We start from the raw sequence: 12,617 nt of genomic DNA, 5'->3' as shown, positions 1-12,617 counted from the left end.
CCACTCAATATTTTTTGTTAAACAGAAAACCCAGACATATGGCAGCAGATCCACAAGGTCTGCCATGAGAGGTGACTGTATAGTTCCCCTAAGGAAAAGCTTTCCATGTTGTCTGTTGTCTGTAGCTTGTGAGGTGTGGAAACACTTTGTTGCTTTTATGAATTTTGTCTTGCTGCTTTTTGCTCTATGTTGCTCTGTCTGTATGCTACGTCTTGCTTGTTCTATGTTGCTATTGTCTATATTGTAATTGTTTTTAATAACCTGCCCAGGGACTGCGGTTGAAAATTAGCCGGCTGGCTAAAACCGGCACTTTTACTGAAACGTTGATTAATGTGCACTGTCTCTGTAAAAAGAAAAGAAAAACTGCAACCACGATAATCTCCAGTTGTTCGGGTTCTCCTCTGCATAGAGACTGCACTGTGTGTAAGTGGTGTCTGCTGAGCTGGCTCTTGTTGGAGCCAAAGGCTTATCTGTGCGGATGAGCTCCTTCTACGCTGCTCGGTTCAGAAAGGGAAGATTCTGCAGCAGAAGGAACCTATCTCTATGGATACTTCCTGTAGCACTCAGGGATCACTGTTGTGTGCTACAATTCGCCTTCTAGTCTGCTGACATCGTCTCAAGCTCAATGGAAACCAAGTGTTTTGTTTGATGCATAGGGCCCATAAGGTCAGATTAAACGTTTGCCACAGCTACACCTGCCAACTAGGGTTACCTGAAAGAGCTCAACTACCAGGCTGCGCCAGTTGCTGTTTAGTGAGGGGCACCATCTCATCCAGTACAAGACAGGTGGTGACGGGGACCATCTCATCCAGTACAAGACAGGTGGTGACGGGGACCATCTCATCCGGTACAAGACAGGTGGTGACGGGGACCATCTCATCCAGTACAAGACAGGTGGTGACGGGGACCATCTCAGCCAGTACAAGACAGTTGGTGACGGGGACCATCTCATCCAGTACAAGACAGTTGGTGACGGGGACCATCTCATCCAGTACAAGACAGGTGGTGACGGGGACCATCTCATCCAGTACAAGACAGTTGGTGACGGGGACCATCTCATCCAGTACGAGACTGGTGGTGACGGGGGACCATCTCATCCAGTACGAGACAGGTGGTGACGGTGACCATCTCATCCAGTACAAGACAGGTGGTGACGGGGACCATCTCAGCCAGTACAAGACAGGTGGTGACGGGGACCATCTCATCCAGTACAAGACAGGTGGTGACGGGGACCATCTCATCCAGTACGAGACTGGTGGTGACGGGGACCATCTCATCCAGTACAAGACAGGTGGTGACGGGGACCATCTCATCCAGTACAAGACAGGTGGTGACGGGGACCATCTCATCTAGTACAAGACAGGTGGTGACGGGGACCATCTCATCCAGTACAAGACAGGTGGTGACGGGGACCATCTCAACCAGTACAAGACAGGTGGTGACGGGGACCATCTCATCCAGTACAAGACAGGTGATGACAGGCCACCTGTTGGATCATGAGCAATACAATGGACCCGGCAAAACTATGAAAAATATACAATTGTATTACAATAAACTTGGTTCAGTTACAGGTAAAAAAACAACTGGCAATCTTCTTTCTTCAAGCCAGTACCACAACAATACATACACAGATGGTGTCACTTTAAGACCATCAAATGACATTGCATATCATAGTATCATCGTGACAAATCTACCTGACGAAGCCACCATCACCCAGAGCACGGGGAGTGGCCAAGTGACAAGAACTACAGAAGAACAAACGATAGCCGACAACCCTCAAGTCCAGCCTATGACAGGCCCTCCATATCTACACAGGTCTTTTAATATTTAGCCTACCCTGTGTTTATAGCCTAACACATTGTATAGATCAGCAATGATCTACTCCAGTGTCTCTGGCGTAATACCTTGGCTCCATGTTCTAGGTGAACTCATTTGTTTATTCCTTGCCTGGACCCTGTCCCTGGCAATAATGTCAGCATTGCCACAAACACTTTATTATCCACAGCACTTCCTCTGTTTGTGTCAGTGTGCCTCTCGCGATCCATCAAACTTCATTAATAGATGCTTTTCAAAAGTGCTTAACAAATGAAATAATACAAGGTGACTTGTGACCCGCTGTTGGCTCCTCAGTCTAAAGCACCTAGCTTCTCCACTCGCCTAGTTCAGCCTAAAGCACCTAGCTTCTCCACTCCCCCAGTTCAGACTAAAGCACCTAGCATCTCCACTCCCCTAGTTCAGCCTAAGGCACCTAGCTTCTCCACTCCCCTAGTTCAGCCTAAAGCACCTAGCTTCTCCACTCCCCCAGTTCAGACTAAAGCACCTAGCTACTCCACTCCCCTAGTTCAGACTAAAGCACCTAGCTTCTCCACTTCCCAAGTTCAGCCTAAAGCACCTAGCTTCTCCACTCCCCCAGTTCAGACTAAAGCACCCTAGCTTCTCCACTCCCCAAGTTCAGCCTAAAGCACCTAGCTTCTCCACTCCCCTAGTTCAGTCTAAAGCACCTAGCTTCTCCACTCCCCTAGTTCAGCCTAAAGCACCTAGCTTCTCCACTCCCTAGTTCAGCCTAAAACACCTAGCGTCTCCACTCCCCAAGTTCAGTCTAAAGCACCTAGCTTCTCCACTCCCCCAGTTCAGCCTAAAGCACCTAGCTTCTCCACTCCCCTAGTTCAGCCTAAAGCACCTAGCTTCTCCACTCCCCTAGTTCAGTCTAAAGCACCTAGCTTCTCCACTCCCCTAGTTCAGCCTAAAGCACCTAGCTTCTCCACTCCCTAGTTCAGCCTAAAGCACCTAGCTTCTCACTCCCCTAGTTCAGCCTAAAGCACCTAGCTTCTCCACTCCCCTAGTTCAGCCTAAAGCACCTAGCTTCTCCACTCCCCTAGTTCAGTCTAAAGCACCTAGCTTCTCCACTCCCCTAGTTCAGCCTAAAGCACCTAGCTTCTCCACTCCCCTAGTTCAGCCTAAAACACCTAGCGTCTCCACTCCCCAAGTTCAGTCTAAAGCACCTAGCTTCTCCACTCCCCTAGTTCAGCCTAAAGCACCTAGCTTCTCCACTCCCCTAGTTCAGTCTAAAGCACCTAGCTTCTCCACTCCCCTAGTTCAGCCTAAAGCACCTAGCTTCTCCACTCCCCTAGTTCAGACTAAAGCACCTAGCTTCTCCACTCCCCTTGTTCAGCCTAAAGCACCGAGCTTCTCCACTCCCCTTGTTCAGCCTAAAGCACCTAGCTTCTCCACTCCCCTTGTTCAGCCTAAAGCACCGAGCTTCTCCACACCCCTATTCAGTTTAATCTATCTGACCTTTCATTCAACTCCCTCCCTCCCTCCCTCCCTCCCTCCCTCTCTGCCCTCCCTCCCACCTCCCTCCCTCCCTCTCTCACCTGCCCTCCCTCTCTGCCCTCTCTCTCACCTGCCCTCCCTCTCTGCCCTCCCTCTCACCTGCCCTCCCTTTCTGCCCTCTCTCTCCTGCCCTCCCCCTCTCTGCCCTCTCTCTCACCTGCCCTCCCTCCCTCCCTCCCTCCCCCTCTCCACCTGCCTCCCTTTCTGCCCTCTCTCACCTGCCCTCCCTCTCTGCCCTCTCTCTCACCTGCCCTCCCTCCCTCTCTCCGTCCCTCCCTCCCTCCCTCTCTCTCTCACCTGCCACAGAGACAGACATTCAGTCAATACTAGGAATAGATTGTCCACCATCTATGTGTTATCCAGACAGAGAAGAGAAATAAGCAAAATAGCATTTAGTTTCAGTGCAATAAAGAAATGGAATCATTTATCTGATGAAACCTTTCAATATGTGCATTCAAACGAAACTTTAAAAGCGTTTAAATATAATACAGGAAAGTTATACTGGTCTATGACAGATGAAGAATCAATCTATCTTTAGAATATTTTTATGTGAAAATGTGATCATTTTATAAATTGTATTTTAATGTTTAAAGACTCTTTCTCTCCTCTTTCTCTCCTCTCTCTCCCTCGCTCTTCCTCTCTTCCTCACTCCTCTCTTCCTCTCTTTCTCTCTGCTCTCTCTTCCTCGCTCTTCCTCTCTCCTCTCTTCCTCTCCCCTCTCTTCCTCTCTCCTCTCTTCCTCTCTCCTCTCTCCTCTCTCTTCTCCTCTCTCCTCTCTCCTCTCTTCCTCTCTTCCTCTCTTCCTCTCTTCCTTCCTCTCTCCCTCTCTTGCTCTCTTCCTCTCTCCCTCTCTTCCTCTCTTCTTCTCTCCTCTCCTCTCTTCCTCTCTTCTTCTTTCCTCTCCTCTCTTCCTCTCTCTCCTCTCCCCTCTTCCTCTCTCCCCTCTCTCCTCTCTGCTCTCTTCCTCTCTTCCTCTCTCCCTCTCTTGTTCTCTTCCTCTCTCCCTCTCTTCCTCTCTTCTTCTCTCCTCTCCTCTCTTCCTCTCTTCTTCTTTCCTCTCCTCTCTTCCTCTCTCTCCTCTCTTCATCTCTCTCCCCCCTCTTCCTCTCTCCCCTCTCTCCTCTCTGCTCTCTTCCTCTCTGCTCTCTCCTCTCACTTCCTCTCTCTTCCTCTCTTCCTCTCTCTCCTCTCTTCCTCTCTCTCCTCTCTTCCTCTCTCCTCTCTCCGCTCTCTGCTCTCTTCCTCTCTGCTCTCTCCTCTCTTCCTCTCCTCTCCCCTCTTCCTCTCTCCCCTCTCTCCTCTCTGCTCTCTTCCTCTCTCCTCTCTCCTCTCTCTTCCTCTCTCTTCCTCTCTTCCTCTCTCTCTCTCTCTTCCCTCTCCCTCTCCCCTCTTCCTCTCTCCCCTCTCTCCTCTCTGCTCTCTTCCTCCTCTGCTCTCTCCTCTCTCTTCCTCTCTGTCTCTCTCCTCTCTCTCTTCCTCTCTCTTCCCTCTCTTCCCTCTCCTCTCTACTCTCTTCCTCTCTCTCCCTCTCTTCCTCTCTCCTCTATCTCTGCTCTCTTCCTCTCTACTCTCTCCTCTCTCCCTCTCCTCTCTTCTCTCTTCCTCTCTTCCTCTCTTCCTCTCTTTTCTCCCTCTGTTTTGCTCTCTTCCCTCTCTCTCTCTTCCTCTCTTCTTCTCTCCTCTCTTCTCTTCCTCTCTTGTTTTTCCTCTCCTCTCTTCCTCTCTCTCCTCTATCTTCCTCTCTCCCTCTCTTCCTCTCTTCTTCTCTCCTCTCCTCTCTTCTCTCTTCTTCTTTCCTCTCCTCTCTTCCTCTCTCTCCTCTCCTTCATCTCTCTCCTCTCCTCTTCCTCTCTCCCCTCTCTCCTCTCTGCTCTCTTCCTCTATGTTTCCTCTCTCTTAATCTCTCTTTCCTCTCTTCCCTCTCTCTAATCTCTTCCTCTCTCTCCTCTCTTCCTCATCTCTCTGCTCTCTCCTCTCTGCTCTCTCCTCTCTTAATCTAATAATCCCCTCTTCCTCTCTCCCCTCTAATCTCTCTGCTCTTTCCTCTCTGCTCTCTCCTCTCTCTTCCTCTCTCTTCCTCTCTTCCTCTCTCTCCTCTCTTCCTCTCTCTCCTCTCTTCCTCTCTCCTCTCTGCTCTCTGCTCTCTTCCTCTCTGCTCTCTCCTCTCTTCTCTCTTCCTCTCTTCCTCTCTTCCTCTCTTCCTCTCTTCCTCTCTTCCTCTCTTCCTCTCTTCCTCTCTTCCTCTCCTTCCTCTCTCCCTCTCTTGCTCTCTTCCTCTCTCCCTCTCTTCCTCTCTTCTTCTCTCCTCTCTTCCTCTCTTCTTCTTTCCTCTCCTCTCTTCATCTCTCTCCTCTCCCCTCTTCCTCTCTCCCCTCTCTCCTCTCTGCTCTCTTCCTCTCTGCTCTCTCCTCTCTCTTCCTCTCTCTTCCTCTCTTCCTCTCTCTCCTCTCTTCCTCTCCTCTCCCCTCTTCCTCTCTCCCCTCTCTCCTCTCTGCTCTCTTCCTCTCTGCTCTCTCCTCTCTCTTCCTCTCTGCTCTCTCCTCTCTCTTCCTCTCTCTTCCTCTCTTCCTCTCTCTCCTCTCTTCCTCTCTGCTCTCTGCTCTCTGCTCTCTTCCTCTCTGCTCTCTCCTCTCTTCTCTCTTCCTCTCTTCCTCTCTTCCTCTCTTCCTCTCTCCCTCTCTTGCTCTCTTCCTCTCTCCCTCTCTTCCTCTCTTCTTCTCTCTCCCTCTCTTCCTCTCTCTTCTTCTTTCCTCTCCTCCTCTTCCTCTCTCTCCTCTCCTCTCCTCTCTCCCTCTCTCTCTCTCTGCTCTCTTCTCCTTCATCTCTCCCTATATATATTTTCTTTCCTGTATATATTCCTATCTTATATACTCTCATATATATCCTCTCTTCTTCTCCTCTCCTCTCTTCCTCTCTCTCCCTCTCTTCATATATATCTCCCCTCTTCCTCTCTCCTCTATCTCCTCTCTATCTCTTCCTCTCTGTATATATTTCTTCCTCATAATATATCCTATATATTTTATATATCCTCTCTATATATTTATATATATATATCCTCTCTCCTATATATATCTTCCTCTCTGCTCTCTCTCCTCTCTTCCCTCTCCTCTCCCTCTTCCTCTCTCCCCATCTCTCCCTCTCTGCTCTCTTCCTCTCTGCTCTCTCCTCTCTCTTCCTCTCTTCCTCTCTTCCTCTCTCTCCTCTCTGCTCTCCTCTCCCCTCTTCCTCTCTCCCTCTCTCCTCTCTGCTTCTTCCTCTCTGCTCTCTCTCCTCTCTCTTTCTCTGCCTCTCTGCTCTCTCTCTGTCTTCCTCCCTCTCTCCCTCTCTCCTCTGTCTCTCTGCTCTCTGCTCTCTTCCTCTCTGCTGTCTCTGCCTCCCTCTCCCTGCCCCTCTGCTCTCTGCCTCCATCTCCTCTCTGCTCCTCCCTCTCCTCTCTGCCTCCTCTTCCCTCTCTGCTCTCCTCTTCCCCTCTCTGCCTCTCTCTCTCCTCTGCTCTCTCTCCCTCCTCTGCTCTCTGCCTCCTCTGCTCTGCCTCTCCTCTCTTGCCTCCTCTGCTCTCTGCCTCTCTGCCCCTCCTCCTCTCTCCCCTCTCTGCCTCTCTCCTCTCTCCCCTCTTCTCTCTCTCCTCTCCCTCTTCATCTCTGCTCTCTCTCCTCTCTTCCTCTCTCTTCCTCTCTTCCTCTCTGCTCTCTTCCTCTCTGCTCTCTCCTCTCTCTTCCTCTCTCTTCCTCTCTCCTCTCTCTTCCTCTCTCTCCTCTCTGCTCTCTCCTCTCTTCCTCTCTCTCCTCTCTCTCCTCTCTTCCTCTCTCTCCTCTCTTCCTCTCTCTTCCTCTCTCCTCTCTTCCTCTCTCTCCTCTCTTCCTCTCTCTCCAGTGGGGTTGGGCAGCCATGGACCTATTCAGCCTGCTGATCCTAGTCATCTTGGTCCAGTTTCCTCTCTCGTTCCAGTGGCTCTTCCGGGTCAGTCCTAGGTCTCCCCCGCCAGTTCTGGCTTCCTATGCCTAGCAGACCAGCAGAAAGTGGAATGGAACTCAAGGTACAGAACTGCTGGCTGCAACACTGATATCATATGATAGTCCTTCATGTGTCACTACATACATGCCAGTTTTGACAGTCTGCTATAACTGTGTTATTGTTGTTAATTTGTCGATGCCTTAAGTCACCCAGGGTGTTTTCACAGGTCAATACACAGTTTCTTCCCAGGTCATTACAGGTCATTTACTCAATGTGGCTCCTTATCTGGGGGCAGCTGTTGGCCTAGTGGTTAGAGCGTTGGTCTGGTACGAAAGGTTCAAGATAAATCCAAGCTGACAAAGGTCAAACATCTGTCGTTCTGCCCCTGAACAAGGCAGTTTACCCACTGTTCCTAGACCAGTTAACCCACTGTTCCTAGACCAGTTAACCCACTGTTCCTAGACCAGTTAACCCACTGTTGCTAGACCAGTTAACTCACTGTTCCTAGACCAGTTAACCCACTGTTCCTAGACCAGTTAACCCACTGTTCCTATGCAGTTATCCCACTGTTCCTAGACCAGTTAACCCACTGTTCCTAGACCAGTTAACCCACTGTTCCTAGACCAGTTAACTCACTGTTCCTAGACCAGTTAACCCACTGTTCCTAGGCCGTCATTGTAAATAAGAATTTGTTCTTAACTGACTTGCCGAGTTAAATAAAATAAAAATCGCACCAGATGCTCTTATCAAAAGATCTGCCGTAAACACTGTTATTACATCATGTATTCCAAGAATGTTCCATAAATCAACCATCATGATGTCATGACCACCTCACACATTCTCAGTTATTACAACCATCCATGTATTATCTATGGACTATTGACTTGTCTGTCTGCAAAGGCACAGCTGTTTTGAAGATCACAGATGACCCTCAGATGACCCTTTCTGTGAAGGTTCTGTAGTTGTCTGGTCTGGCCCGTGCCAATGGCCAGGGGGAGAGATGAACAGATTGGCAGACAGATAGACAGACAGACTCTCTGCCATCTGACTGCCAGACTCTCTGCCATCTGACTGCCAGACTCTCTGCCATCTGACTGCCAGACTCTCTGCCATCTGACTGCCAGACTCTCTGCCATCTGACTGCCAGACTCTCTGCCATCTGACTGACTGACTCTCTGCCATCTGACTGCCAGACTCTCTGCCATCTGACTGACTGACTCTCTGCTATCTGACTGACTGACTCTCTGCCATCTGACTGCCATACTCTCTGCCATCTGACTGCCAGACTCTCTGCCATCTGACTGCCTGACTCTCTGCCATCTGACTGACTGACTCTCTGCCATCTGACTGCCAGAATCTCTGCCATCTGACTGCCAGACTCTCTGCCATCTGACTGACTGACTCTCTGCCATCTGACTGCCAGAATCTCTACCATCTGACTGCCAGACTCTCTGCCATCTGACTGCCAGACTCTCTGCCATCTGACTGACTGACTCTCTGCCATCTGACTGTCTGACTGACTGACTCTCTGCCATCTGACTGCCAGACTCTCTGCCATCTGACTGCCAGACTCTCTGCCATCTGACTGACTGACTCTCTGCCATCTGACTGCCAGACTCTCTGCCATCTGACTGCCAGACTCTCTGCCATCTGACTGCCAGACTCTCTGCCATCTGACTGACCCCTGAACAGCTCCTTCTCTAATTGGGCTGAATCTGTCTGCCGGTGGCCGTGCAACCAGAGAGTTAATTCACCCTGCGCTCTGAAACGCTTAATCTGCAAAAGTGTTTCATTACAGATTTGACAAGGTGTGTGTGTGTTTTCATCACAGATTTGACAAGGTGTGTGTGTGTTTTCATCACAGATTTGACAAGGTGTGTGTGTGTGTGTGTTTCATCACAGATTTGACAAAGTGTGTGTGTGTGTTTCATCACAGATTTGACAAGGTTTCTGTGTGTTTTAGGACGGTGTCCACACTTCATGCCCTGGTAGTGGGGTTCTTTTGCCTCTACATCCTGCTGTTTGACGACGCCGTCAATGAAGACCCCGTCTGGTGAGGATCCTGTTGGATGTTGTGTGCAGGGTGCTACTGTATGTTATATAGAACCCTGTTGCTCTGCACTGCTACTGTATGTTATATAGAACCCTGTTGCTCTTCACTGCTACTGTATGTTATATAGAACCCTGTTGCTCTGCACTGCTACTATGTTATATAGAACCCTGTTGCTCTGCACTGCTACTGTATGTTATATAGAACCCTGTTGCTCTGCACTACTACTGTATGTTATATAGAACCCTGTTGCTCTGCACTGCTACTGCATGTTATATAGAACCCTGTTGCTCTGTCGTAGTGCGTGATGGAGGCAGGGTGTTGTGTGCAGGGTGCTACTGTATGTTATATGGAACCCTGTTGCTCTGTCGTAGTGCGTGATGGAGACAGGGTGTTGTGTGCAGGGTGCTACTGTATGTTATATGGAACCCTGTTGTGATGTGTTGAATGTTTTTCACGTCTTTTTCTGCCAACAGGGGAGATCCCACACTTGTGAAGATAAATGTTGGCATGACAACAGGCTACCTCATATCTGGTAAGATTGGCACGGACACACTTTAGTCGCATACACGCTGTCACCGTTCCTACAGGCTGTCTGTCACCGTTTCACCAGGCTGTCTTTCACTATTCCTACAGGCTGTCTTTGGCTGTCTTTCACCGTTCCTACAGGCTGTCTTTCACCGTTCCTACTGGCTGTCTTTCACCGTTCCTACAGGCTGTCTTTCACCGTTCCACCAGGCTGTCTTTCACCGTTCCACCAGGCTGTCTTTCACCGTTCCTACTGGCTGTCTTTCACCGTTCCTACTGGCTGTCTTTCACCGTTCCTACAGGCTGTCTTTCACCGTTCCTACAGGCTGTCTTTCACCGTTCCTACTGGCTGTCTTTCACCGTTCCTACAGGCTGTCTTTCACCGTTCCTACCGGCTGTAGTTCCCGTTCCCTACTGGCTGTCTTTCACCGTTCCTACTGGCTGTCTTTCACCGTTCCACCAGGCTGTCTGTCACCGTTCCCTACAGGCTGTCTTTCACCGTTCCTACTGGCTGTCTTTCACCGTTCCTACTGGCTGTCTTTCACCGTTCCTACAGTCTGTCTTTCCGTTCCTACAGTCTGTCTGTCACCCCGTTCCAGGCTGTCTTTCACCGGTCCTACAGGCTGTCTTTCACCGTTCCTACAGTCTGTCTTTCACCGTTCCACCAGGCTGTCTTTCACCGTTCCTACTGGCTGTCTTTCACCGTTCCTACAGGCTGTCTTTCACCGTTCCTACAGGCTGTCTTTCACCGTTCCTACTGGCTGTCTTTCACCGTTCCTACTGGCTGTCTTTCACCGTTCCACCAGGCTGTCTGTCACCGTTCCTACAGGCTGTCTTTCACCGTTCCTACTGGCTGTCTTTCACCGTTCCTACTGGCTGTCTTTCACCGTTCCTACAGTCTGTCTTTCACCGTTCCTACAGTCTGTCTGTCACCGTTCCACCAGGCTGTCTTTCACCGGTCCTACAGGCTGTCTTTCACCGTTCCTACAGTCTGTCTTTCACCGTTCCACCAGGCTGTCTTTCACTGTTCCTACAGGCTGTCTTTCACCGTTCCTACAGGCTGTCTGTCACTGTTCCTACAGGCTGTCTTTCACCGTTCCTACAGGCTGTCTTTCACCGTTCCTACAGGCTGTCTTTCACCGTTCCACCCGGCTGTCTTTCACCGTTCCTACAGGCTGTCTGTCACCGTTCTTACTGGCTGTCTTTCACCGTTCCTACAGGCTGTCTTTCACCGTTCCTACAGGCTGTCTTTCACCGTTCTTACTGGCTGTCTTTCACCGTTCCTACAGGCTGTCTTTCACCGTTCCTACAGGCTGTCTGTCACCGTTCTTACTGGCTGTCTTTCACCGTTCCTACAGGCTGTCCTTCACCGTTCCTACAGGCTGTCTTTCACCGTTCCTACAGGCTGTCTTTCACCGTTCCTACAGGCTGTCTGTCACTGTTCCTACAGGCTGTCTGTCACCGTTTCACCAGGCTGTCTTTCACCGTTCCACCAGGCTGTCTTTCACCGTTCCACCAGGCTGTCTTTCACCGTTCCACCAGGCTGTCTTTCACCGTTCCTACAGGCTGTCTGTCACCGTTCCTACAGGCTGTCTTTCACCGTTCCTACTGGCTGTCTGTCACCGTTCCTATAGGCTGTCTGTCACCGTTCCTACTGGCTGTCTGTCACCCGTTCCTACAGGCTGTCTTTCACACCGTTCCTACTGGCTGTCTTTCACCGTTCCCTACTGGCTGTCTTTCACCGTTCCCTGGCTGTCTGTCACCGTTCCACCAGGCTGTCTTTCACCGTTCCTACTGGCTGTCTTTCACCGTTCCTACAGGCTGTCTTTCACCGTTCCACCAGGCTGTCTTTCACCGATCCTTCTGGCTGTCTTTCACACCGTTCCCAGGCTGTCTTTCACCGTTCCTACTGGCTGTCTTTCACCGTTCCTACTGGCTGTCTTTCACCGTTCCACCAGGCTGTCTTTCACCGTTCCTACAGGCTGTCTGTCACCGTTCCACCGGCTGTCTTTCACCGTTCCTACAGGCTGTCTTTCACCGTTCCACCAGGCTGTCTTTCACCGTTCCTACAGGCTGTCTTTCACCGTTCCTACTGGCTGTCTGTCACCCGTTCCTACAGGCTGTCTTTCACCGTTCCACCAGGCTGTCTGTCACCGTTCCACCGGCTGTCTTTCACCGTTCCTACTGGCTGTCTGTCACCGTTCCTACTGGCTGTCTTTCACCGTTCCACCAGGCTGTCTTTCACCGTTCCACCAGGCTGTCTGTCACCGTTCCACCCGGCTGTCTGTCACCGTTCCCACAGGCTGTCTTTCCTTTATTCCTTGTTCTCTTCATGCTTAGTCACTTTAACCATACCTACATGTACATACTACCTCAATAAGCCTGACTAAACGGTGTGTGTTTATAGCCTTGCTACTCTTATTTTCAAATGTCTTTTACTGTTGTTTTATTTCTTCTGCTTACCTACACACACACACACACACACACACACACACACACACACACACACACACACACACACACACACACACACACACACACACACACACACACACACACACACACACACACACACACACACACACACTTACACACACACACTTACACACACACACACACACACACACACTTACACACTTACACACACACACACACACACACACACACACACACACACACACACACACACACACACACACACACACACACACACACACACACACACACACACACACACTTACACACTTACACA

At 50.2% G+C, this 12,617-nt stretch overlaps 1 protein-coding gene across 1 annotated transcript; it reads left to right on the top strand.

Annotated features, from left to right (window-relative positions):
* Window positions 1–1,873: 1,873 nt before the first annotated feature.
* On the top strand, window positions 1,874–10,104 carry LOC135536821 (TLC domain-containing protein 4-B-like). The gene is made up of 4 exons (XM_064963073.1): window positions 1,874–1,897; window positions 7,305–7,369; window positions 9,251–9,340; window positions 9,814–10,104. Exons 1-4 carry the CDS (start codon window positions 1,874–1,876, stop codon window positions 9,896–9,898), a joined length of 264 nt encoding a protein of 87 aa, XP_064819145.1. The 3' UTR covers window positions 9,899–10,104.
* The last annotated feature ends 2,513 nt before the right edge of the window (window positions 10,105–12,617 follow it).

The sequence above is a fragment of the Oncorhynchus masou genome, unplaced genomic scaffold (assembly GCF_036934945.1).
Source record: "Oncorhynchus masou masou isolate Uvic2021 unplaced genomic scaffold, UVic_Omas_1.1 unplaced_scaffold_6664, whole genome shotgun sequence".
Classification (NCBI taxonomy): Eukaryota; Metazoa; Chordata; class Actinopteri; order Salmoniformes; family Salmonidae; genus Oncorhynchus; species Oncorhynchus masou.
The sequence above is the reverse complement of the archived record's forward strand: the minus strand, read 5'-3'. Positions and strand labels throughout refer to the sequence as shown.